General features: G+C 32.8%; 1 protein-coding gene and 1 long non-coding RNA gene across 4 annotated transcripts in view; both read left to right on the top strand.

Moving 5' to 3' along the window:
• Positions 1–25514, top strand: part of LOC139518953 (uncharacterized) — a 116795-nt gene that overhangs the window by 38123 nt on the left and 53158 nt on the right. The window contains exons 1-2 of one of the 2 annotated variants that reach the window (XM_071310650.1): positions 955–5127; positions 7604–7754. In XM_071310650.1, the coding sequence (XP_071166751.1) occupies positions 4995–5127; positions 7604–7754 (284 nt within the window). In that variant the 5' untranslated portion in view covers positions 955–4994. Of the gene's footprint in view, positions 1–954; positions 5128–7603; positions 7755–25514 lie in introns of those variants that run through there. The other variant, XM_071310649.1, reaches the window with a different exon arrangement.
• Positions 16059–21231, top strand: LOC139518957 (uncharacterized). Of its 2 annotated transcripts, none has more exons than XR_011663493.1 (3): positions 16059–16258; positions 18351–18558; positions 20967–21231. It is a non-coding gene; the product is annotated as an uncharacterized lncRNA (long non-coding RNA). The 2 variants fall into 2 exon arrangements; XR_011663492.1 differs by lacking the exon at positions 16059–16258 and adding an exon at positions 16434–16637 and having other exon boundaries at positions 20967–21230.

The following is a 25514-nucleotide window of genomic DNA, read 5'->3' as shown; positions in this document are numbered from 1 at the left end:
GACAATAACTGGCAAAGGTGCTGAAAACAGTCAACTGATATTCTATATATTCTCCTGAATTCAACAGCTGTAAATTGGGCAACAACATCAGATATATAATTGTCTATTCGAACACGACTTTCTCTTTGCCTAAAAAAAGAAGAGAATTAGCTACAAAATAAATGAATGATAAACATTTTTATAATGTCATAAGATATCTGATTTCATATATTTTTTAACATTTAATGTACTTTATCCATGCACTTAAGAAAAATAGGCAGTGTCCCCCCCCCCCTTTTTATGAATAAAATCTTATAACTCGGAAACGTAAAGTCTGAAATTTATAAAAATCGAAAGGAAGCTTAAGTCAATAGATATAAACAATTCACCAAAGTTTCATACAAACTGGATAAAGCGATTTGAGTTATTGTCCGACATGTGGACGACGGACGGACAGACGGACGGACAACGGTATACCATAATACGTCCCGTAAACAGGCGTATAAAAAGTCAGCCCTTTTTAAAACTACTTGTATAATAAACAATAGTTAGTAAATGTGTTCATTTGTCGGAAGTATCGAAGGACCGTATGTCTCTACTAAATAATTTTTCAACGTCACAACAATCATACATTTGTGTTTGCTGGAAAACTTACAGAAACTTACAGAAAGGTCTGTAGTACTGCACCAAATATAACTGTACTTTCTGAGTCACAGTCATTGTCACTATCATCGTCTGATAAAAGAAACTCTGTAAAAACTGTTTCCATTTTTTTAATACGAAAATTATTTGTTTATCAAATACATACACAATAGTCCAGAAGCGATCTGTTTATGTTTGTTTGCTTCAAACTTCTGGAGGTAACACGTGATTCTACAGAAGCACTCCATTTCTATTTGTTTGCTTCCCAAACCTGGAGGTCTTCTGGATGTCGTCAGAAGAGAGCAAACAAATACACCCATGGTTCGGTTAAGAGTCTAGAAATTCGTCATGGTTTTGGTCAAGTTTGTCATGGTTTAGATCGAAATAAATATATATATGTGTTTCACTTTAATACTGAAAATTTGTTTGATAGCGCCTGTTATTGAACGAAATTATACTATATATTAAATGCGTAAGATGAAAAAAAGCCTGTTTAACAAAATTTAGTGGGTGTAATTGTCAAAGCGTAAACACATGTCATGTTACTATTCGTAAGTTTTCTACAATATAATTTTAAAAGTCACTGCTCTTTTAAACTAGCTTTAGATATAATTATACAAATCAATACAAAGCGTTGCTTCTGTTTCACATATAATCTTTTCTCCGTATGTCTATGCTTGACTCTGCTAAGGATAACGTGATCGGCATCACTAGTCAAATAGCTAAAGATATCATATACTTAAAAGTTGCAAAAAAGTGGCAGCTAGTCAAAAAGGAAACATGTTTAACTCCGCAATATTTTGTATATACTGTCTCAAGTTAAGTTTCTGTAATGCCGTGAATATCGTTTGTAACTGTATATCATATTTTTCTATTTATTTTGAACAGAAATTAGGCTGGTGGTTTTCTTATTGGAATTCCTATACATTGAATTTTGTCGCAGCCTTTTATAACTTGCCAAAAGTATGGTTTTGCTCAGTGTTGAAGGCCTCTTGGTGACATATAGTTGCTAACATCTACATCATTTGATCGAAGGTGGATAGTTGTCTCATTGGCAATCATCTACTTATAATATATTACTACATTGTATGTGCGTTCTTATGCCCTTTTGTGTTTCAAATGAAACAATTGTTGTTAATTTTGATAGTAACTCTTCATTATACACGACAAGAATTACATAACTGAACCATGTCCAACATGAACTAAACCATGACACGAATGAACCAAACCATGACACGAATGAACCAAACCATGACACAGATATTTCAGAAATTTTTAATTGAGTGCAAAAGTAGGTATTCTTCAGAATAATTGACGGCAGTATTATATCACGAAGAAATATGTGATGTAACAGACAGAAAGATAATAACTTTTTATGCACATTAACCAATTAGCAACTTTTAACTTTTGACATACGCAAGCTTTGTTCTGTAGTAAATCATTAACTATATGATACAAATTGTGGTGTACTAACATATTTACTTTATACAAAGGTACTTACCAGCTTGAATTATTGATCAGAAGTTCCTTTTACAAAATATCCGAATGTTTACATTTTTGCATTGATTGTCATCAAAAACACTTAACAACGTCATGTCAAACTTATCCAAACTATGACAAAATCACTGTACTAAACGGTCCTCGATATGACAACCTTACTACCCGTGCATATGGTCCGGGTAATTAACACTGTGTTACAGTTTACTTTTAATATTTCTTATATTTTTTTAAATATTCTCTTCATATGGTATGACCGTTCATTAAAAAGACGTTATATAGGTAATTTCATTATTATATTGTAATAAAACGATTAGCTAGATAAAAATTAGAAGTTTCACGGAGTTAATTTTACTATAATAATATAAAAAAGAAGATGTGGTATGATTGCCAATGAGACAACTATCTACAAAAAACCAAAATGACACAGACATTAACAACTATAGGTCACCGTACGGCCTTCAACAAATAAACACATTTTATACCGATGGTAATTACCGATGGTCATTACCGATTTGTTATTACAAGTGAATGGCAATATGTCGACTTAAAAAAAAAATCCAAAAAAATTCTTAATGAACTGTTACATAAGAAGTCACTGGAAAGTAACATAGATCTAGTTCATTTAAGTTATCTTGTGAGTACGGTGTATTGCAGTCATGCTACGATACTTGAGATGTAGAGCTTCTTGAAAACACCGTAGACATATCGGAATGGCCCAAGATCTCGGTATCACTGTACGCAACTACAAAAAGGCTAGCTTTTCACTCGCAAACAAAAGGTGTAAATGAAAAGAATCGTGCACAACCAAGACTTGCAAATGCAAAAAAGCTATGATACCGTTTGGAAGTAAATATAACTACAAGCCTACATGCAAGAATGTAATTAACAATGAAAACTAATTATGGCATCAGTATTTAATTTTTATTACGTAGTATTTGAATTATAAAACTAATACATCGTCATGTAACCATCATTGTTTTTTTAGATAAAGTTTTTGTATTATAGAAACTTTTATAATGTAATTTTTTTTTACCTATATGGTCCAAATACTCATATGGTCCGGCCCGTTAATAACCAAACGAGTATTATACTCGTATGGTCCGACCATACGCGTACGGTCGGACCTTATGAGTATACGCAAATGGTCATGACCATACGCGTATGGTCCAAATACTCATATGGTCCGGAACATATCTATAATCCAATCTGTCATTCATCATGGGGTAAAAACAGCAATTCAAAGAATTCAACTTTATATATTATAGCTAATATAGGACAATGGTGTTGATTAAAAGTTACACCATTCCAGACCCTTTTGTTTTCCACATAATAAATATTGCCAATAATTAACAATTTCCGGGTCAAATCCGATACCGATACCAATATTATATTCACCTGTTACCTATTACCTTATCTGTACATTCCGCATCTTACAGGCGCACCACCAAACGGTGTATTTGAGATTTGCTATATACTCGGTTCATAATCACAGGGTTGACACAAATTCAATCATTGTCACATTTGTTTCTTATTGTAGTATTTTAATCAGTATGAATTTATAAGATGACAATATGGATACTAAAAATCTAGACTAAGAATAAGGCGTATAGGTACAGTTTTCAATTTGTTAGCAGGTATGACGTAAAACAGCGAATCAAAGAATTCAACTTTATTTATGACTAATATAGGACACTGCTGTTGATTTACTGACCGTGCAGGGGCTTTATAGCCAGTCAAGATCGTTAAAAACTTCCATTTGTTTGTTGATTGAAAATTACTCCATTCCGGACCCTTTTGTTATCCAAACAATTAAATTTTAAATAATAGATATATTCAAGGGTTCAAACAGAAAGATTTTGAAAGCAGAGAAAACTATGCATCTAATAATCAGCATGACTTAATCAGATGACAATACCAATACAAAAAATCCGGGCTAAAATAAGCTTACACGTAGTAAAATACTTGAATTCAGTCATGGGTTCGGGATATCACGGGTGTGTTCTAGTGCTGACTAATTAATATTCTTCATCAGTAAGATGTTTTAATCTTGACACTGTTATAGTAATCTTGTTGGTTAAGGTGGTACCCAACATCTTCACTAAAATTAATTTGGCTCGTTTAATTTTCATAGCATTTTGACAAAGTATTTACTTTGACCTCTTGACAAAAATATAAAAATTTCAAAAATTTGAACCAACCGTTTTATAAGAAAAAAATACACTGGTTATATACCAGTTTGACAAACACTAATTTTGATCATTGAAAAGCTTAATATTCCCATAACAACACAACGTAATTAAAACGTTTAGCTGATTTTACAGAGTTATCTCCCTGTAGTGTAAGTTACCACCTTAAATAAATTATCACAAATCAATACTCTGTAAGCATCAAAGTAAGGTGCCGATACAGTAAGATCATCAGTGTGAAAAGCTCCTACATCCATCATTGAAAAACAAATTGCAATATCTGGCAAAAAATTTTCAATTAATATCTTGTTGTTATTATTTATTTTCCTTTCACCCAAAATAATAAAGGTAGATACATTATTATAGAATGACATTTTATTTCAGGATTAGTTTAATGCCTTTGATTCGTTATTTCTTCATTTTTAACACTTCTTAGATTTTGGCAGAAAGGTGTATAATTGGTGCTCTTTGTATAGTGATTATCTTGTCGCACATTCAAAAAACATTTTCATGTAAGCTATTGTAAGTGAAAGCATTCTCCCTTTTTAATATTTGTTTAAGAATGTTAAATGATACAGTTAATTGACGTTTGGTAAACAATTAACCGTACTATGCCTATAAAAGTATTACAGCTGTTTTTGTATATGAAACAATGTTTTGTTGGTATAATGAAAGGAACACTGGAAAATGAGGAACCGTGTTTTTGGAGACATTTTCAACATTCGGATGAAAAAAGACATTTTTCCCGAAGCACATGCGTCTATTCTGAAATCCATCAGCAAAAAAAAGACATTGTTCATGAAACTTCAGGAAAGTTTCTGTAAGTAAATTAGGCGTATAGTTTATGTAATAACCAATAGTATATTTTTGATACCGTAAAGTGTTAATTGAATTTGAATATATATAAGTTATAATATATGTAACCAACAGAAATTTGCATGCAATTCGAACAGATCAATACTCGGTGTTTCGACAGGGTAAGTTTCTCTTGCTGTACACATATTACTGGGTTCATGTTTGCTATGTTGTATCGTGTGTACTATTGTTTTCTGTTGGCATTTGTCATTTTTAGCCATGGCGTTGTCAGTTTATTTTCGATTTACGAGTTTGACTGTCCCTCTGGTATCTTTCGTCCCTCTTTCACAACTAAATTCGGTCAAAATATTACAATAAGGAAAACGCTATTTGTTGTTTAATTTCACTTAGTACATAATAAAATATTTGGATTTCAAATCCCTTTGAAACATGCACATTATTATTATAACCTATTTGTTTAATATGTGACATGTTATTATTCTGTTTATCATGATTAACACGGAACACGAACGCGTTGTAACCATGGAAAACAAACTATTACATAAAATCAACAAATAGTACCAGAAAAATTATTTGAAGTTGATCAAACGTCAATTGATTGAACTAAGGCCACACCAATTTAATTTCTTGTTCTACGGATTTTTGGACTTCAAAATTTGGGGCGAGCGAGCGATTTGAAAATTTAAATAAAAAAATATTTAATTTGCAAATTTTTGAGGCGAAGCTTGAAAAGTAGAGGCGAGCGATTATAATTTTTTTTTGTAAACATAAAATAGTAGGTTTTGACAATATTAAAGCTTGATTTATCACTTGTACTTTGACATTTCTTTAATTTCTGAAGTATTTTTCCCTGTTCACCAAGAAATAATTAAATCTGGTCTATGTAGGACATGTATGTGTGACTGACAATGAGACAATTCTCCATCCAAGTCATAATCAGTTTGGGGACAACCCCTTAATGACAATGTTATAAATATCCCTTTTACATGTTTTATGAGGGATCAATATAAGTTATAATATATTTGTTTGTACAAAAGGGCTCATATTTTCTCAAAGAACTATATATCTATCTGGTATTAAATGGTCAAAACATGTCCAAGAATTTTGTAATATGCCTGGACTTTAACCATGTTAACACATTTACTTTAACAGTTTAATATTATTCAAAATAAGTGGACCCCTCTTTTAGAAAAAGTTGTTTAAAATATGATGTAACTCTCCTCTTTTTGAGTACAAAATTCTAAGTTTTCAAAGGTTTTGTATAGAAGAACTATACAAATCCTTGGTATTTTTATTTTCTTTTCTACATCAGTAAAATGACCCCTTGTCCATGTTGTCTGAGGGAGGGTTGTTCTCAACCTGATATAAATAACAAACACAGGTCAAGGTACGGCCTTTTACACAGGGCTTTGATACAGACCAAACAGCAGGCTAAAAGGGACCCAAAATTATTAGCGTACACTATTCGAACAGGAAAACCAACGATCTAATTTATATATCATGTATATCCAAACGGGAAAATACCAATGAACAACATTAACTAACGATAACTGCTGAACGACAGGCCCCTCAATCAATCAGGACAGGTGCATAAACAGCAGAGGCTATGGATAGTCTTGTTCCGCAAGCATACAATATAATTGCAGTTGAAGGCAAATCCTTCAGAAGTTCTTTGTACTTTATTCTTACAACGAACATGTTTTGATAGGGAATATAAGTAAGGGGGAAAGTAACCAATGTTTTGTTCTTTACTCCGGTATTTCCGCTGATATATATTTATATCGGAGATACAAATCCTTGATCGGAGCACTCCCGCTTTGGATAAGTAGGTTTCATGCTGAAACAAATATTCTCACAGATATTTACAAAGTGTGCTGGGGTGCTTTTATGTTTCAAATCGTTATATACAGGTTAGACTGTGATTTTAAAAACAAATGTTGATATCTTTTTATAATGTTTACAAAAAAAAAACGGTGCGGGAAATGGACATGATTACATTTCCGGATGCGGGAAGCGGGAATATAAAAAAATAAAAAAATTCTGTTTTGAAAAAAATAGGTGCGGGCGGGTCCGTCGAACAAGGAATCAAATTGGTGTGGCCTAAGGATAAAATTAAAATGGAATTAAAGTCTTTATGTAGGTCATGCTGGCTCTTAAAAAACGTTTGTTCCAGTTCAGTTCCAACGGACGTCACAATGAACTCCGAAACTTATAAATGAAATTAAACTTAAATAAACATGCATTGCTTACAAAGGCCAAATGCTCCGTACTTGTGTATTGATAAAACTATGTTAACACATACACGTCTTTCAATTGTGTTTTGTCTTGCCGCATCATTACAAATTTCTTTTATGCATACCAAAAATATAAATACATGACATTAATATACTTCGAATAAAATGAATTCAGTGCTAAAGAAACTATATATATTCTGTTTGTATTCTACATAATATTGAACTAAAATTACAATTATGTAATAGTGACCTGTTCGGTGCCTGTCCTGACAATAGTGACAGAAGGAGATGCGAATACCATTGAATTAGTACTTCAAGTTCTGAAACATGACCTTCCCGTTCTTATCCTTAAAGGATCTGGCAAGGCTGCAGATTTTATTGCTGATTTCATTTGCGAGTGAGTGAATTGATATTACTTTTCATGAATTTATATACATAGCAAGGATAAAAACGCATTGACATTCCGTGATATTATAGCAATCCTTTGTAATGCTTGAAAGAACATTTTGACAACAATGAGCAGAACTACAAACATTAACAAATACGCAAATAAGACAACTATTCCAAAGAGTCCACGTAACGTGCATAAATCCCTCAGTCGTCACTCTAAGATCGTCGATAATGATAAAAACCCATACAGAATACTAGAATACTAGTAAGCAACTAGAAAGATACAAAAAGTGACAAAATATAAAACAATATTAATAAGGAAACTACTTTTCTGATTTATAAGAAACCAATGAGCGAATAAACAAAAATGACCGACCTAGATGATAGATCAACAACAACCACTGAATTACTATATATCAGCATGAAATACAAATACCAACTTCGACATAATCACACACAAAAAATACAAGCCAGTTCAAACGCAAATAATAAATCAAACAAATAATACCACAGTATCCATCAGTATCGAATACATTTAATGTTAAGATGTCATGAACAGTCTGATAAAATTGTTACCTTATAAATTGTCAAAATAAATGGTAATGGTAGGAAGTAAAATTGTATGTATAAAAGTAAATTTTAAGTTATGTTTTAATAGTTAAAAAGTAAATTTTAGTGCCAATAAACCCTTATTATCGTGTTGAAATGCAAGTTTATTCAAATGATACTATGTAACCAAAAAAAATGGGTTGCATGTTGGTTAACAGTCTGTCCTTGTTCTAAACACAAGTAAAGACGTATAATTTCAGATCCAAGATGCAAACGATTCAGGGTCTCATTGATAATTGACAAGACTCCAATAGAAAACTTGCATCTTGGTTATTGCAAGTTTACCCTTGGCACTAACAAGAGTGCCTCACATTTTGGTACAAGGAACGAATTGGGAAGACTGCCTATTGAATGTCATATAAAAACCCAAACTATTATGTATTTAGCAAAGCTTTTCACCTCAAATTTGAATCCCTTATTACATGAATCTTTTCAATTAACTAAAACTTTGGATTCTAGTGGCTCCTACTCATGGTTCACTTTTGCAAAATATATTCTTTCTGAATCTAACATTGATGTAGATTGACTAAAAACCTGTAATAATTTAAAACAATTAAAAAATATTAAAAGCTATATTAAACCCCAAATAAACTCATATTACAACAACCTGTTGATGGATAAGTTGAAATCTATTGATGATAAAAGTAAATTAGATTTTTATAAAGGACTTGAGCCAAATCTATTGATCAAACCTTACCTCTCTAACCCAAACTTTGAATTTAGAAAATTAATTACAAAACTTAGAATCAGTGACCATTCATTATTAATTGAAAAAGGAAGGCATTTTAAAATTCCTCGCGAAGAGAGACTTTGCAAAAAATGCAAAGTACTAGATGATGAGAAACATTCTTAATAAATTGTTCTCATAATTCAAATATTAGATTAACATATTTTAATTGCATTAACAGAGAAAGTAATTCATTTGCTAATCTCACTGACAATGACAAAGTTATATATATATACTTAACCCATCAACACCAACACAAGTGAATAAACTAGGATCCTTTATAAAAAAAAGTCAATGGAACTGAGGACAGGGGACCCTTTAATATTTACCTGAATTTGTGTATATATATTGAGTTACTTAGTTATTGTCTTTATTTGTTTTTGTTGTTGTTATATGTCATAAACTGTATAGTGTATATGGCAATAAAACTTTGAATTTGAATTTGAATTTGATAATAAATAGTAACAATCTAATAAAATGTAAGAGAAGTTTCACCAAATCATTAGCCTTACAGCACTGTATGTTCAATTGCACATGCAATCTCTTGACACCAGTTTGAAAGACTAACGCTACATTTTACCCTGAAGATTTTTAGTGTAAAGGGCTACAGGCATTGGAATAAGGATACAGTGTACGACTCAAAGCGACGGAAGGTCTCTAATCGAAAAATAAAAAAGAAGATGTCCACAATACACCAAAATGACACAGACAAACAAATATGTAACACATAAACAAACGACAACCACGGAAATACAGGCACCTAGCTTGGGACAGGCACATACATAAGTAATGTTGCGGGGTTAAACGTGTTAGTGAGATCCCAACCCTCCCCTAACCTGGGACAGTGTATAACAGTACAATACAAGAGAGTAAATTTGTGCACGCACCAAATTTTTGGGCCGGAAATTTGGAGGTTTTTTTGTGTAAAAAAAAGTGCAAAATATTATCCCTTAAGAAACTGAATTGTTTGCCGCAAACAAAAAGTTTGCAGGAACATAGAAATTAGTGTTTGCAGATGTTCGCCGCTAGCTGCAAACTTCCGGCAAACATTGCTGCAAGCTTGCGGCAAGTTTGCAGAATTATGTTGGTTGTGTATGGAAATGCATTTCACATATAAGAGATCAAGGAGGCATTTTGGTTCAATAATATGGGATGATCCGTATGTAATTTTGTAAGTACAAATGATTCATAGAACTTCATGTTTTAATGAAATAATTAATGTTATCATCATACATAATTAAGTAAGCAACTTTATATACATGAATGTGCGATTGAAAAACTTAAGCTATTATAAGTTTGAATTTGTAACTGATGTACTGCACCATCATGGTTATTAAGATTAAGTTAAATTCTGTAATGCAATCATTACCTAGCTTTAAAGACTCAATACACATTTGAAATTTTACCTTGTTCATTTTATAATACAGGTATATTATGTCATTTGAGAATGACTCCTGGCCCTTTTTTAAAACTCAAGTGCATGTATGTATTTCCTTAAATCTCATGAGTCTGCAAGAATTCTTTCAATAAATGTTTGAATAAAGACAGAAATTCAATTTTTTAGAAATGTTGCTGTGTAATTTGAAAGAGATATATTGAATGCGTCTTCACACATGACATTAATATATGTGTAGTTCCTGCAAGTTTGTCGCAAGTTTGCAACACACAATTGCCGCAAGCTTGTGGCAAATCTAATTTGCATAATTATGTTTGCAGCAAGCTTGCCGCAAACTTCATTTGCATGGTAAAATGGTTGCAGCAAGTTTGCAGCAAACGTTTGCTGCAAGCTTGCGTTAAATGTTTGGCGCAGGGCTTTTTTCGGTAAGGGATATACACAATCTGTATGTTGAGTTGACTTTTATCCTCGATTGCCAGAACTGGTCCAATCCAATAAGTTATGATAAAATTAAATGCCTTAATTGTGCAGTTGATGATATGGAATATCATCTAATTCATTTTCAAGACTTGATTTTGAAACTCGTGACTATCAAAGAAGGTTGCATCTACCTTATAAAATATTGTATTCCTCATCTCAGATATGGACTTAAAAGCAGCCTTTCACCTCATTTACTCATCAATAAATATTATGTCAAGATGACATATTTTAGGACCCTCGATTCTGACTATTACAGACGTATCTACTGACAAAATATTATTTTTCCACGGGTTATATCTCAGATAGGACCCTAAAGCAAACTTTAATCAGTCACTCATGTATAAAATGTAGGTAGATAACCTTATTTTATCAGGACTCCTTGGCTTTTTAAGACGCATCTATGTAAATCTTATGAACTATGACTTATACTTCCACAGATAGATGGAGAGTCGTGGTTTAGTAGTTAATGCATCGGACTACTAACACAAAGGTTCCTGGTTCGATCCAGATTCAGGGGAGAACATTTCAGGGACTGAACTTTGGCTTTCCCTTCAAGACACCATTTGCGAGTGTGGTCTTGAGAAACGATGATAGTCCGTCGAAATGGTACGATAAATGGCTGACCCGTGTTAAGAGAGAGCCATATCTCTTGCACGTAAAAGACACCATTGTAGATTTCAAAAAAGAGAAGGATAATGCCGTTACAAGGCAGCACTCACACCCGCAAAGTGAAAAGGGATTAATACAAGTTGCTATAACTTGTTTCCCAATCCACTATAAATAAATATGTTTAAACTAGATAGATAGACTTTAATTTGATAAAATACCATATCCCTTCCCCAACTTCGTTTAACAAAAGATATAAAAATCTTAAACCAAACAAATGTCAAATTATTCCTCCCAGTAAAGTTTAGAAATCCTAGACATAAATGTTCTCATTTCTATTCGGTTTTGGTTAAATTTATAAGTATCAACAAACAGTCATAAAAATAGGAATGTAGCTTTGTATAATATTTAACCATGAATTCTGCTCAAACCGATGTGAAGGGTCAACTTGAACTTACTACCAGTTTTGAGAAATATTAATCATTGTTGACTGCCTTGATGACTTGAAGATGAAGGACACAAATTAAAACGTTCCATATTTGGGTTTTACCATGTATATATATTAATATTGTCTCATGTACATTACTCCATATCGCTTCATATTTTCATTAGGTATACGACAGATTATAGTCGCCGTCACGTAAAATTGGCACCATGTCTTTGGTCAAAATTTTCTTAAATATCAACCGCGTTTACTAAAGATCATGTTTTTCAATTAGCGGAATCAAATTTCATTCCAAAAATCAACTACTGTCCTACCTTTTATTGTGTTTGCACTGTATAATCCTGACCTTCACATATTCCAAGTTTATTTTGTATGGTGGATTCCGACATTCCGGAAGTATTGCCGTGGAGTTCCACGTGCTCTCCATTTTCTTGTGTCTCTCGGAGCTTTTCGTCATCTTTACGGAAAAAGCGCGGGAAATTGAATCATCAATGACAATGATATTACCGGAGAGTAACGAATGTTATGGAAGAAGGGACCCTCATAGAAACCAAGATGGCGGTTATACAATGTAAGTAATCTTGAAAAATGTGAAGGTCAGGATATACAGTGCAAACACAATAAAAGATAGGACAGTAGTAGATACATTCGGAAAGCTGACCCCTGTTTGACCCCATTTCTTAAAGCAACAATGGACGTCATGTGATTACCATATATGGGCATTTTTTTTACCAAAAAAAGTGAAGCTCGTTTTTTGGAATTTGTAGTTTTTTGCATGAATTAAAACTAATTTCCTTTTAAGTGAACATTCTTGAGTATATAAGAAATATATATCTCAACTCAATTATGGATTAAACTCATTTTTTTTCTCTCAAAATTTGTCTTCAAAGTCACGGTGTTGACGAAAAAAATTGGTCACAGAAAATTAAAATCATAATTTTCTTTCTTAACTTCTTGGGAAGCTATGCTGAATTTAAATTATGTTATGTAACATAACTTGGACTATGATGTGTCAAATTTGTGCCAGTTGATATGCTAAGATACGCAAATGTGCCAGTTAGATGTGTCGATATTTCTGACGAAGCGGGGCCGACGGTAATTCACGAGTTACGTCCCTTTGTTTGACACTATCATGAACAAACTATTGTTATATCAAGCAATATGATGTTATTTACATGTGGATATTATTAAAAATTATCTTATTAAATATATTTTGATACTGTAAACATGTGCCAAAAAATAGAGAACCATGTTCTGTCACTTTTCAGAACTCAGTCCCTGTGAAATAGGCCCTATGTGTCCCTATGTGCCATATTAGGGTTAATAATTTAATATTAATTTAATATTCCAAGAGTTAATTTAATATTCATGTTTTGGTAAGTATTTTTACTGCTGCAACCAAATTATTTTAACACAGAAATAAATGTCTACTCAATTTATACAAGGGGTAGTCTACATATTCATGATAATGGATCAAGACAGTATTAAAATGATAAAAAACAGGAATTCCTTTTCATTACTGACACTTGCAAGTTGGTCCTACCTTTTTCATTTAAACATAAAAGAGATCATATGAAAGTATTCTGAATGTAAAATCTTCATTATTTTATAAAAGGAAAATTAGTTTGCAATCCTTGTATGAACAAACTAAATATAACCATAACCAATAAATAAATGGTGCTGGTCATGAACTTGAAAATAAATAAGAACAGAATAGACTTACTACTGTCTTAGTAATATTTTTATTTTTCTATTTGAAAAAAATAATAATAACATTAAAAAAACTATGCATTTTTACATTTATATAAAAGTATTTCAGAGCAGTTTCTGGGGGCTAAGTCAACAATTATGTTTTAGATCACAAGTCAAAATTAAGTCACACTTCATGTCAGTATGATAATGCTTTGAATAAGATTGATTAAAATGATACTCTGAAAGAGATTGTTTGAAGGCAGCAACCATTTGTTTTCAGGGAAAGGGGGGGGGGGGGGGGGGGGAGGGACTATGGATTTTTTTCCAGACAAGTTGAAAACAATTCTTCTCTTTCAATTTTAGCATTTCATTTAATGGCAGCTGAGGGTAAAACAAACATTTTTTTTTCTCAGGGTCAAAAACAAATTATTCTTTATCCAAAAATTGGAAACAAACTTTTTTCCTTCAAAACAATCAAAAGCCACCACCCCCTACCCCCTACAGAAAATCAAATGGTTGTTGGCTGCCTAAGTTGAAATTTAGGACAATACTTTCTCATTTACTTTTGCAGGATTCCTTTCACAGGCACTTGTTTCTATCCATAGGAAGGTCGACTATCCATATAAATATACAGGCACTTGTTTCTATCCATAGGAAGGTCGACTATCCATATAAATATTTATATGGATAGTCGACCTTCCTATGGATAGAAACAAGTGCCTGTGATTCCTTTATCACAAAAAAAAAGTATTATTTTAAACAACGAATGTGTTTTATGTCAGTGCATCTAAAGTAGTTAAGGTTGTGCAAAGACAGTATAAGATTTCCCTACCTTGGTTTAGTTAAGTCATACATTTCACTGACTTAAAGAGAATAATTAATCCAGTCAAATATTCACAGCTGATCTCGCCATTACTTTTTCAAACAAACATACTAAACATGCTAAATGTGTGTACATTGACTGTGGTCAGATGCCAGGTGACATCGATGTGTAAGACCGAAAAACTACAATGTCAAAAAATGTCTTTCTTTTGGAATTTAGTTCAAACGGGGTTTCCCAAGGGGTAATAGAACGTTATACTTTATGATTTTTTAAATTTTTGAGATACGTATTATTAATTGTTTGTATAGTTAGTACATACAGTCTTTGTTAATCTGTGAAAAATAGAAGAAAATAATTTTAAACAACGTTCAACGGCATTACAGGATCGTTAAAACACGGCCAATTTGACATGTTTGAGATTTGTTTTTCCTTTTGATAATAAACTCCATGCTCAACAAATCGAAATAAATCTATGTCAGACCCTAAGGGAGCTACCATTTGATTTTTATGGGGGGGGGGGGGGGGGGCTAGGATGAAAAATTTTGTCCTGCATTTTTTTTTTTAGTTGTAATCTCTGTCCTGCCTTTTTATTTATTTTTCACTCTATTCGGTCCTGCCTTTTTTTTTTTTATTAGTTTATCCTGACTGTTTTTACCTAAACTGTCATCCTGCCTTTTTTTTTTTACTCAAAACTCATGTCCTGCCTATTTTTTTCAAATTTCATCCTAGCTCCCCCATAAAAATGAAATGGTAGCTCCCTAATGGCAAGTAGGAAACTGAAAAAAAAGATAAACTTCCAAATTGGCGCCAAAAAAAAAATCCGCGAAATTAACGCAATTTCAGAATGGCGGGTTTTAATATCAGTCCCATTGTTGTCTTAAGAAAGTAGCAACAACGGTCGTTTCTAAGGGCTTGCTTTCCGACTGGATATTTGGACAGGATTTTACTTCGCTAAATGAAGAATATCATCTCGAGTGAACGCGGCTGATATTCAAATTTTTTTTGACAAAAAACATCGTGCCAATTTTACGTGACGGCGACTATAGTTTTACTTCCGCTAAATAAAGAACATCATCTCGAGTGAACGCGGCTGATATTCAATTTTTTTTTGACAAAAAACATGGTGCCAATTTTACGTGACGGCGACTATATAATAAAAACTGCTTTATACTACAACTAAAAATCAGAAAGCTTCAGATAGTATAGCAAATTATTCTCTTCGTAACAAGCCTTGACTAAAACTTTACTTCAATCTGTTTGGTTGCAGTAAAATTACAAAGTATTAACAAACACCAATTCTAATGCAATAACTTTGTATCAATGGTTCTGATTGGATGACAGTTAGTGTAAAATTTTCTATCTCCTTGTCTTTAACTAAGGTAGCCGACATTTTGAATTGCTGAATGTATTGACATGTAATTTCTACAATAATAAGCCAAAAAACTAACATGTCGCAGCTACAAATCTTCTTTTTATCAAATTTCATTACATTCTTAAGCGGCACAGAAGCCAGAAAACGCACGGTGTTCAGTAGGACAACCGGAAGCGCCTGAGTAAGGATTTCGGCGCTCAGTGATACGGTTCACTAGACGACGTTGTCAACACGTAATGGCGGCCATTATTTGACGTCGGATTTGGCATTCCTCGTTGAAAGTTACATTTATGACATTCTTGGATGCTTAAACTTTGTGCTACACAACATAAAAGATAAAGCTTTATTCCAGATATTGCAGGTAATTATTTTCAAAGAAGTCGTATCCCAAGAAATGATTTAAACGGCAAAAATAAAGTGTAAAATAATATGAAACATGAATATTGAAATCCAAGTTTTCATCATTCCCCTACATGTAATGAATTTACTATTTATCACTTTTATTATTTTATTACATTCGGATTTCGGTCTGGGGTATCCGCTCTTGTCTCCGGAAATATTATACCCACTGTCAACATCCGTTTTCAAACTGGACAGACAAAATTAAAAAAAGTGTTCTTCACGATCTCCCTGGAAATAATTCACGCTATCACTTTGTGAACATTGTAAACATGAAACTGCAAATACGGACCAAAACGAATTAAATTTAAAAGCGTGGATGATCATGTTTCATGCCGACTGTAAGTTCTCTAAAAAAAAGGGGTGGGGTGAGTGGGTACTCCATGAATTTTTCTGCACGTCAAAGACGTCCATGTACTAAATCATTAGAATGTAAGACATATTCACTTTAACTCTTGGCTACTTTATACCTGGTCTTATATAAATAAATTCCCATTTTATCTGGGAACAATTAATTTTATCTTCATTATAAACTAACTATCTTACTAATTTTATTCAGGATAAAATCCAGTATAAAAGGATCATCGCTGAAACACACGAACACATATAAAAAACATATACAAAACAAAACAACAATAAAACATAACGGCCAACACTTAATGTATTGTGTATTGTTGTCATTATTGCCCGTCAGGGGCCCTTAATTGGAAAATAAAGAATTTTGAACTTTTATATGTCCCTGATTTCATTTATATAATACATGTACACTCAAGTTTAATATTTTATCTATAAAAATTAAATCTTTTATGAACACAAATTGATACAATACAAAGGGAAAGGGATTAAAGGCACTTGTTTCTGACAATGGGGGTTCACTATCCATACTCTTCTTTCCCATATATAAAAAAATAAACCAGATACATGTAGTATCCCCATTGTAATTAACCAATCACCCGTCACCCATTTGAGAGCTTACACAGTGACATACATTTACATGTCAGACCAGAAACTAACAAATTTCAGTGGCAAAACCAGAACTTTTCATAAAAGGGGAGGGGGGCTCCAGTCATGCTTCAGTCCCTATATATATAATCAACCAAATTTTTTCCAACAAGGTCTCAATAGTCATGACAGTGGTGGTTCCATGATTTTAATTGAGAAAAACTGGGTTGTGAGTGTCCCCAAAATGCAGCCTTCACGACGAGTGGCAGCCCAAGCAGCCTAGGCTGGTAAAATTGCTCTCGGGCCTGTAAAAATCAGACCTACAGGCCAACAGAATCTAACTAAAAATTTTCAAAAATTGAGCTGCGGGCCTGTAGCTTTAGCAGTTCAACGTGAAGACTGAAAATGTATATAATTTTAGCTTGTATTGTACATGTTATGATATTTATGTACACTATAATATAATTGAATATAAAAATGTTAATGAAAGGATTGTTAACACTAAAATCTGCTCCATGTTATGATATTAAACATTGTTATCTAACATGTTTAACACCGCCACATTATTTATGTATGTGCCTGTCCCAAGTCAGGAGCCTGTAATTCAGTGGTTGTCGTTTGTTTATGTGTTACATATTTGTTCTTCGTTTTTTCATAAATAAGGCCATTAGTTTTCTCGTTTGAATTGTTTTACATGTCTTATTGGGGCTCTTTATAGCTGACTATGCGGTATGGGCTTTGCTCACTGTTGAAGGCTGTACAGTGACCTATAGTTGTTAATGTCTGTGTAATTTTGGTCTTTTGTGGATAGTTGTCTCATTTGCAATCATACCACTTTTTTTTTTTATATTATACAGTACATAAAAAATAAATTTTCAAGACTTGGAAATATTTTCTTTGCCCATTATTGCCTTTAACTTTTATGTATTGAGCAAAATGCTTGAGGCATAATTATTTATAATACTTAGTAAAAACATGTATTTTCTTGGTAATTCATATGGCAAATTTGTATTAATGTGTTGATAATAACAATGCAAAGTTTAATTTTGCTTTGAATAATTTAGTATATAATTTATTTAGTAATTGTATGTACATTTGCTTTATATTTACAGGAAGGAGAATGATGTTCACTATGAATCAAAAATTCAATACATAGGACTTTTATATATCAACAAAAAACACTTGTACATGTACATGTGTATGTGTGATATACATACAACAAGAAAACAGTAATCAAATGGAATGTCAACGACCAGTGTCCAGTAATGTTGAAAGCAAAATGATTTTGATAGAAAACAATAGGACTAGAATATATTAAGGGTAAGTAATCCAAAAGTGTCTGTTTAGGGTAAAAACAGTCAGTTATTTACAGTAATCCCACAAATATGAAACAAAAACATAAGAAACAAAAACATAATATACATGGTATGCAGACTGTTTTCATAAGGGAATAGACTTAAAATATCTACATTTAACAGTCAGACATAATTATATACTAAATTATTCTTTTTTATATATAAAAGTTGCCAATGGAATAAATTGAGGATGGAAATTATAATTAATGAGATATAGGTAAAAGAATCATACACAGACTTTAAGGCCGAATGGTATTCTTTTAATAGTTTAAAGATTTTATTCTGTTATCTATGCTGTATAAATGTCAAGATAGTTACATTTGGATTTAAAACCTAATTTCAAGAATGAAAGGGTACCATAATTTAAATTTAATTTATGATAAAAAAAAACAATATAAGGGAATTAACTCTTACATGATGTGCATCATATCCATGCAAATGAAGCGTTTTAATAAATCTGACCATTTTTATACGACCGCAAAAAAAGTTGGCGTCGTCGTCTTTGTCCGAATATTTTTAGTTTTCGCACTCTAACTTAAGTAAAAGTGAATAGAAATCTATGAAATTTTAACACAAGGTTTATAACCACAAAAGGAAGGTTGGGATTGATTTTGGAAGTTTTGGTCCCAACATTTTAGGAATTAGGGGCCAAAAAGGTCCAAAATTAAACTTTGTTTGATTTCATCAAAAATTGAATAATTGAGGTTCTTCAATATGCCGAATCTAACTGTGTATGTAGATTCTTAATTTTTGGTCCTGTTTTCAAATTGGTCTACATTAAGGTCCAAAGGGTCCAAAATTAAACTTAGTTTGATTTTAACAAAAATTGAATCCTTGGCCAAGTTGGGGTTCTTTGATATGCTGAATCTAAAAAAATACTTAGATTTTTTATTATTGGCCCAGTTTTCCAATTGGTCCAAATCGGGGTTCAAAATTAAACTTTGTTTGATTTCATCAAAAATTGAATAATTGGGGTTCTTCGATATGACAAATCTAACTGTGTATGTAAATTCCTAATTTTTGGTCCCGTTTTTAAATTGGTCTACATTAAAGTCCAAAGGGTCCAAAATTAAACTAAGTTTGATTTTAACAAAAATTTAATTCTTGGGCTTCTTTGATATGCTGAATCTAAACATGTACAAATTATGTACTTAGATTTTTTATTATGGGCCTAGTTTTCAAGTTGGTCCAATTCAGGATCCAAAATTATTATATTAAGTATTGTGCAACAGCAAGAAATTTTCAATTGCACAGTATTGCACAATAGCAAGAAATCTTCAATTGCACAGTATTGTGCAATAGCAAATATTTTCAATTGCACAGTATTTCGCAATAGCAAGAAATATCTAATTGCACAATATTGTGCAATAGCATAAAATTTACAATTGGAGTCTTATCTTTCTTTGTTCAGAATAGTAGTTGAATCAACTTAAATCATTGTTTTATACAATATACAATGTATATTCACTTTTACTACCAACTGATAAATTAAAACAATCTTTACCATTCAGTGATTACAAGCACTTTCTTTACGTTTTAATATTTTATGATGTATTTAAATGAGTAGTTATTGTTGCAAACTCCATTAGAAATTTTAATTGAGATCAGTTTTGGAATAAGGGAAAGGGGGATGTGAAAAAAAAATTGGGGGGGGGGGGGGGGTAAATTTTTTTCATTTCAGATTTTATAAATAAAAAGAAAATTTCTTCAAACATTTTTTTGAGAGGATCAATATTAACAGCATAGTGAATTGCTCAAAGGCAAAAAACATTTTTTAAGTTCATTAGACCACATTCATTCTGTGTCAGAAACCTATGCTGTGTCAACTATTTAATCACAATCCAAATTTAGAGCTGAATCCAGCTTGAATGTTGTGTCCATACTTGCCCCAACCGTTCAGGGTTCAACCGCTGCGGGCGTATAAAGCTGCGCCCTGCGGAGCATCTGTTTTTTTATTTAGAGAAGAGAATGACTTGAGCAGACTGTATTGAGGTCAGAGATGGCAATAACAATGAAATACTTATAGATTATCGGTGATCATCTCAACGAGATTGATTTTCTCGCTTGAGCTGGGACGGCGAAAGCGAGAAAGGCAATCGAGTTGAGATGAACAATGATAATCTTTTTATCGCTATTTTACCTATGACGACGTTGTCAATTTCATGTCAATTTCGTTAGCAACGCCACGTGCATGCTTAGTTTCTAGCGATAATTTTCCATCTCAAACGAGTAGCATGATATGAAAATTATCACAAAAAAAGATCAAAGGAAAAATGCACAAAATAGCGATAAAATATATTATAATTATCATTCTTCATTACTTTTTGATTGAATTAACAAACTTAATTTAATAACAAAAAATTTCATTTTCAGTAGACAACACATCCTGTCAGAGGAATAACTTTACTGGAGGATAAAAATTTTGATACCTGGAATCAGCAATTTATATGAAATTTGTTATGAAAGATATATTCATGTACAGAATGGTATCCGAGGTGGTTCAAGTGATTATAAGCGGACATTTTTGTTGAACTAATGCAGGATTTAATAAATGAAAGTTTAACAGACTATGGGCTCCAAAGTTTAGTAACAAGAGGATTTTTTAAATATGTGCGACTCATCAACATTACAAAGTGCAGAAGTGAAATGTCACCATATTTAATATTAAAAAAAATCAGATTATTGTTTTCATGAATATTTTGTTTTAAGCAATTTCACTGTTATATACTTAATCAGATTCCACGTTTATTTTATACTTCTGACAACCGAATATTATATCTTCCCTCTGGCCTCAAGTGTTTCCCTTTTATTTTGCATGAGTGTAATTTAAAAAAGCTCGCTTTTAGTTTTGGGCAAATTCAAGTTTTGCCATTCCAGAATTATTCGACTTTTTCCTGGTAAATTAGACATGTACATACATGTTGTATTTTGCTTTGGTACTTTTTCAAGAAATTGTGGATCAAGGCTGAATTTTATCAAATAAGCTAATTTTTGGATATTTATCACATATCACATACTTGAATAATCTTTAAAAAAAATTGAGAATATAGATGGGCAATGTGTCAAAGAGATAACAACCCAACCAAAGAGCAGAAAACGAGCAGAACCAGTAGTATGCTTATATTGATTTACTTCACTTTTGCCTTGTTGTTGAGATTGAGTGAAACAATTTTTGTTTTGTTTATTCCTATCAATTAGGGGGGTGGGGACCAGTATTCAACACTGCATAACTAAATGTATATATCCCATCACCAGATATGAAGCAGCCAACCATACAAAATAGGCCCCCCGTCACTAAAAGGAGAAAAGAGATGCACAACATACAAAATATTCCATAAGGCTAGCTACATTGTATTATTTGAAATTATATTTCATTTATTTTTTTTACATGTGGAATTGTTTTTTGTATGTAGTTATTTATTCAATTCAAGGTAATAAATACAGTTACCTTTCAGAAATATGAAAATTAGAAAGTTGGGGTATGATCAATGCCAATAAGACAACTCTCCACCAGATATCAAATGTCTAAAAAGATTAATTTGAACAAAAAGCAGTTAGTGAGCCACATGTATAAAAGACCCTGTTACATGACACAAGACAGGCTGAAAAGGAATATTCTGCATCTGTATGCAAAAGTGAAAATATGTTTAGAAATAAATGCATGTGTAGCAATGGATGCAAATGAATAGTCAATCCAGACAAAATCTCCAACGTTTTGGCATATGTGGTTTATGCACAAAATTGTCAACCAAATTTTACATACTTCATTCAAATAATTTACATTAAAGAGGACAACAAAATAAAAAAAAGAACAGGGCGAATGGGTATAAGGGCAAAGCATCCAGGGCAACAAGTACATAGGCGGATCCAGGGGGCCCCCCTTTCGTGGGAAAAATTTGGTTGATTATATAGGGAATCATTGAAGCCCCCCACTTTTAGGTCATGCATGCAGTCAGCCCCCCCCCCCCCCCCCCCCTTTTAGGAAAAGTTCTGGATCTGCCACTGAAGTACTATTGTGAACGGACCAGGATTTCTTATGAATTCCCACCACCTACTTTGAATAGAATTGGTCATCCCTCCTATGCATAGATATATTGATAGTCAGTATGTCAATGCCCCAAGAAACTGCAAAATGAATTTTTAATAAGTTTTTAAAGTCATGATGAGTTTGAACCTCCACTGTAACCAGAGATTGAGAACACTGAGCCCTAAAAATGACACATGCCTTTGACAAAATAAAAAGAGCATGCCCCTGCCAACGCCCCCTTTTAAAAATAAGAAACCAAACAAAACACACAACGATAATTATATTAACGAAAGGAATATCAACAGCTTTTCTATGACCGAATCAGATTGAATGTTCATTAAAAACTCAGCGGCAGGTAGCAATATTCACGGAATGAATCTTGTTTTTAGCTCACCTGGCCCGAAGGGCCAAGTGAGCTTTTCCCATCACTTTGCGTCCGGCGTCCGTCGTCGTCGTCGTCGTCGTCTGTCGTCCGTCGTCGTTAACTTTTACAAAAATCTTCTCCTCTGAAACTACTGGGCCAAATTGAACCAAACTTGGCCACAATCATCATTGGGGTATCTAGTTCAAAAAATGTGTGGCGTGACCCGGTCAACCAACCAAGATGGATGCCACGGCTAAAAATAGAACATAGGGGTAAAATGCAGTTTTTGGCTTATAACTCAAAAACCAAAGCATTTAGAGGAAATCTGACATTGGGTAAATATGTTTATCAGGTCAAGATCTATCTGCCCTGAAATTTTCAGATGAATCGGTCAACCTGTTGTTGGGTTGCTGCCCCTGAATTGGTCATTTTGAGGAAATTTTGCTGTTTTTGGTTATTATCTTGAATATTATTATAGATAGAGATAAACTGTAAACAGCAATAATGTTCGGCAAAGTTAGATTTACTAATAAGTCAACATGACCGAAATGGTCAGTTGACCCCTTTAGGAGTTATTGCCCTTTATAGTCAATTTTTAACCATTTTTCATAAATCTAAGTAATCTTTTACAAAAATCTTCTCCTCTGAAACTACTGGGCTAAATTAATCCAAACTTGGCCACAATAATCTTTGGGGTATCTAGTTTAAAAAATGTGTGGCGTGACCCGGTCAACCAACCAAGATGGCCACCACGGCTAAAAATAGAACATAGGGGTAAAATGCAGTTTTTGGCTTATAACTCAAAAACCAAAGCATTTAGAGGAAATCTGATGTGGGGTAAAAATGTTCATCAGGTCAAGATCTATCTGCCCTGAAATTTTCAGATGAATCGGTCAACCTGTTGTTGGGTTGCTGACCCTGAATTGGTAATTTTGAGGAAATTTTGCCGTTTTTGGTTATTATCTTGAATATTATTATAGATAGAGATAAACTGTAAACAGCAATAATGTTCAGCAAAGTTAGATTTACAAATAAGTCAACATGACCGAAATGGTCAGTTGACCCCTTAAGGAGTTATTGCCCTTTATAGTCAATTTTTAACCATTTTTCATAAATCTAAGTAATCTTTTACAAAAATCTTCTCCTCTGAAACTAATGGGCCAAATTAATCCAAAGTTGGCCACAATCATCTTTGGGGTATCTAGTTTAAAAAATGTGTGGCGTGACCCGGTCAACCAACCAAGATGGCCGCCACGGCTAAAAATAGAACATGCAGTTTTTGGCTTATAACTCAAAAACCAAAGCATTTAGAGGAAATCTGACATGGGGTAAATATGTTTATCAGGTCAAGATCTATCTGCCCTGAAATTTTCAGATGAATCGGTCAACCCGTTGTTGGGTTGCTGCCCCTGAATTGGTCATTTTGAGGAAATTTTGCTGTTTTTGGTTATTATCTTGAATATTATTATAGATAGAGATAAACTGTAAACAGCAATAATGTTCATCAAAGTAAGATTTACAAATAAGTCAACATGAACGAAATGGTCAGTTGACCCCTTAGGGAGTTATTGCCTTTTATAGTCAATTTTTTTTCTCTGTTACTAATGGGCAAAGTTCATTATAGATATAATTGTAAGAAGCAAGAATGTTCAGTAAAGTAAGAACTTCAAACACATCACCATCACCAAAATACAATTTTGTCATGAATCCATTTGTGTCCTTTGTTTAATATGCACATAGACCAAGGTGAGCGACACAGGCTCTTTAGAGCCTCTAGTTTATAAGTTACTTTGTAAACTTTTAGTTAAAGTACGATCATGATTTCAACAAATCAGTCGGGGTCCCATGATGTGTAAGCCTAACACTCTAGGGTACCAAGTATGGTATAACGTTGGTATGGATTCAACATATTGCATGCCTTCCTTGGCATTAAGATTAACAAAATTGCTACAAAGAAGAAAAGAAATTTAAGAATCCAACTTTTAATGACATTTTACGTTGGCATTTTCGGCGCCGGATATTGACAACGTTTATCTATATACTGACACAACTTCGGTTGAGGTTGATTCCGGCAATTCTGCTTAAAAAATCACATCCAGTAAAATTTATTTATGTCTTAACATATATTTGATATGTTTCAACTATTTTTAGTGGATAATTTTTTCGAGAGTTGAATTACTATCGTGTTCTTCAAAAACAAGGTAAAGGGAGGAACAGGCCCCCATAGTGGGGACATACAAAGTAAAGGTGACCATTCTCCATTTCTACTCGATAGAAGTGCCTAATTTTTTTCAAAACACATACATTTTGTACCAAAGATTAGCATATGACAGTTTTAAAAAAATTGAGTCGGAGATTTTTTAGAAACACCTCATAATTTTAGCATATCAATAGACGTAATGGTAAAATAGCCAAAAATGGCGCCTTCTTCAATTTCGAAAAAAATCTAGAATTTTACAATTCAGTGACACAAACTGCTATATTTAAAGTGGTTTTATACCTAATGATTCACCTTTTCATGATATTTGAA

This window comes from Mytilus edulis, chromosome 4, assembly GCF_963676685.1.
Source record: "Mytilus edulis chromosome 4, xbMytEdul2.2, whole genome shotgun sequence".
NCBI lineage: Eukaryota > Metazoa > Mollusca > Bivalvia > Mytilida > Mytilidae > Mytilus > Mytilus edulis.
Note: the sequence above shows the minus strand (reverse complement) of the source record. Positions and strands in the feature narration are given on the sequence as shown.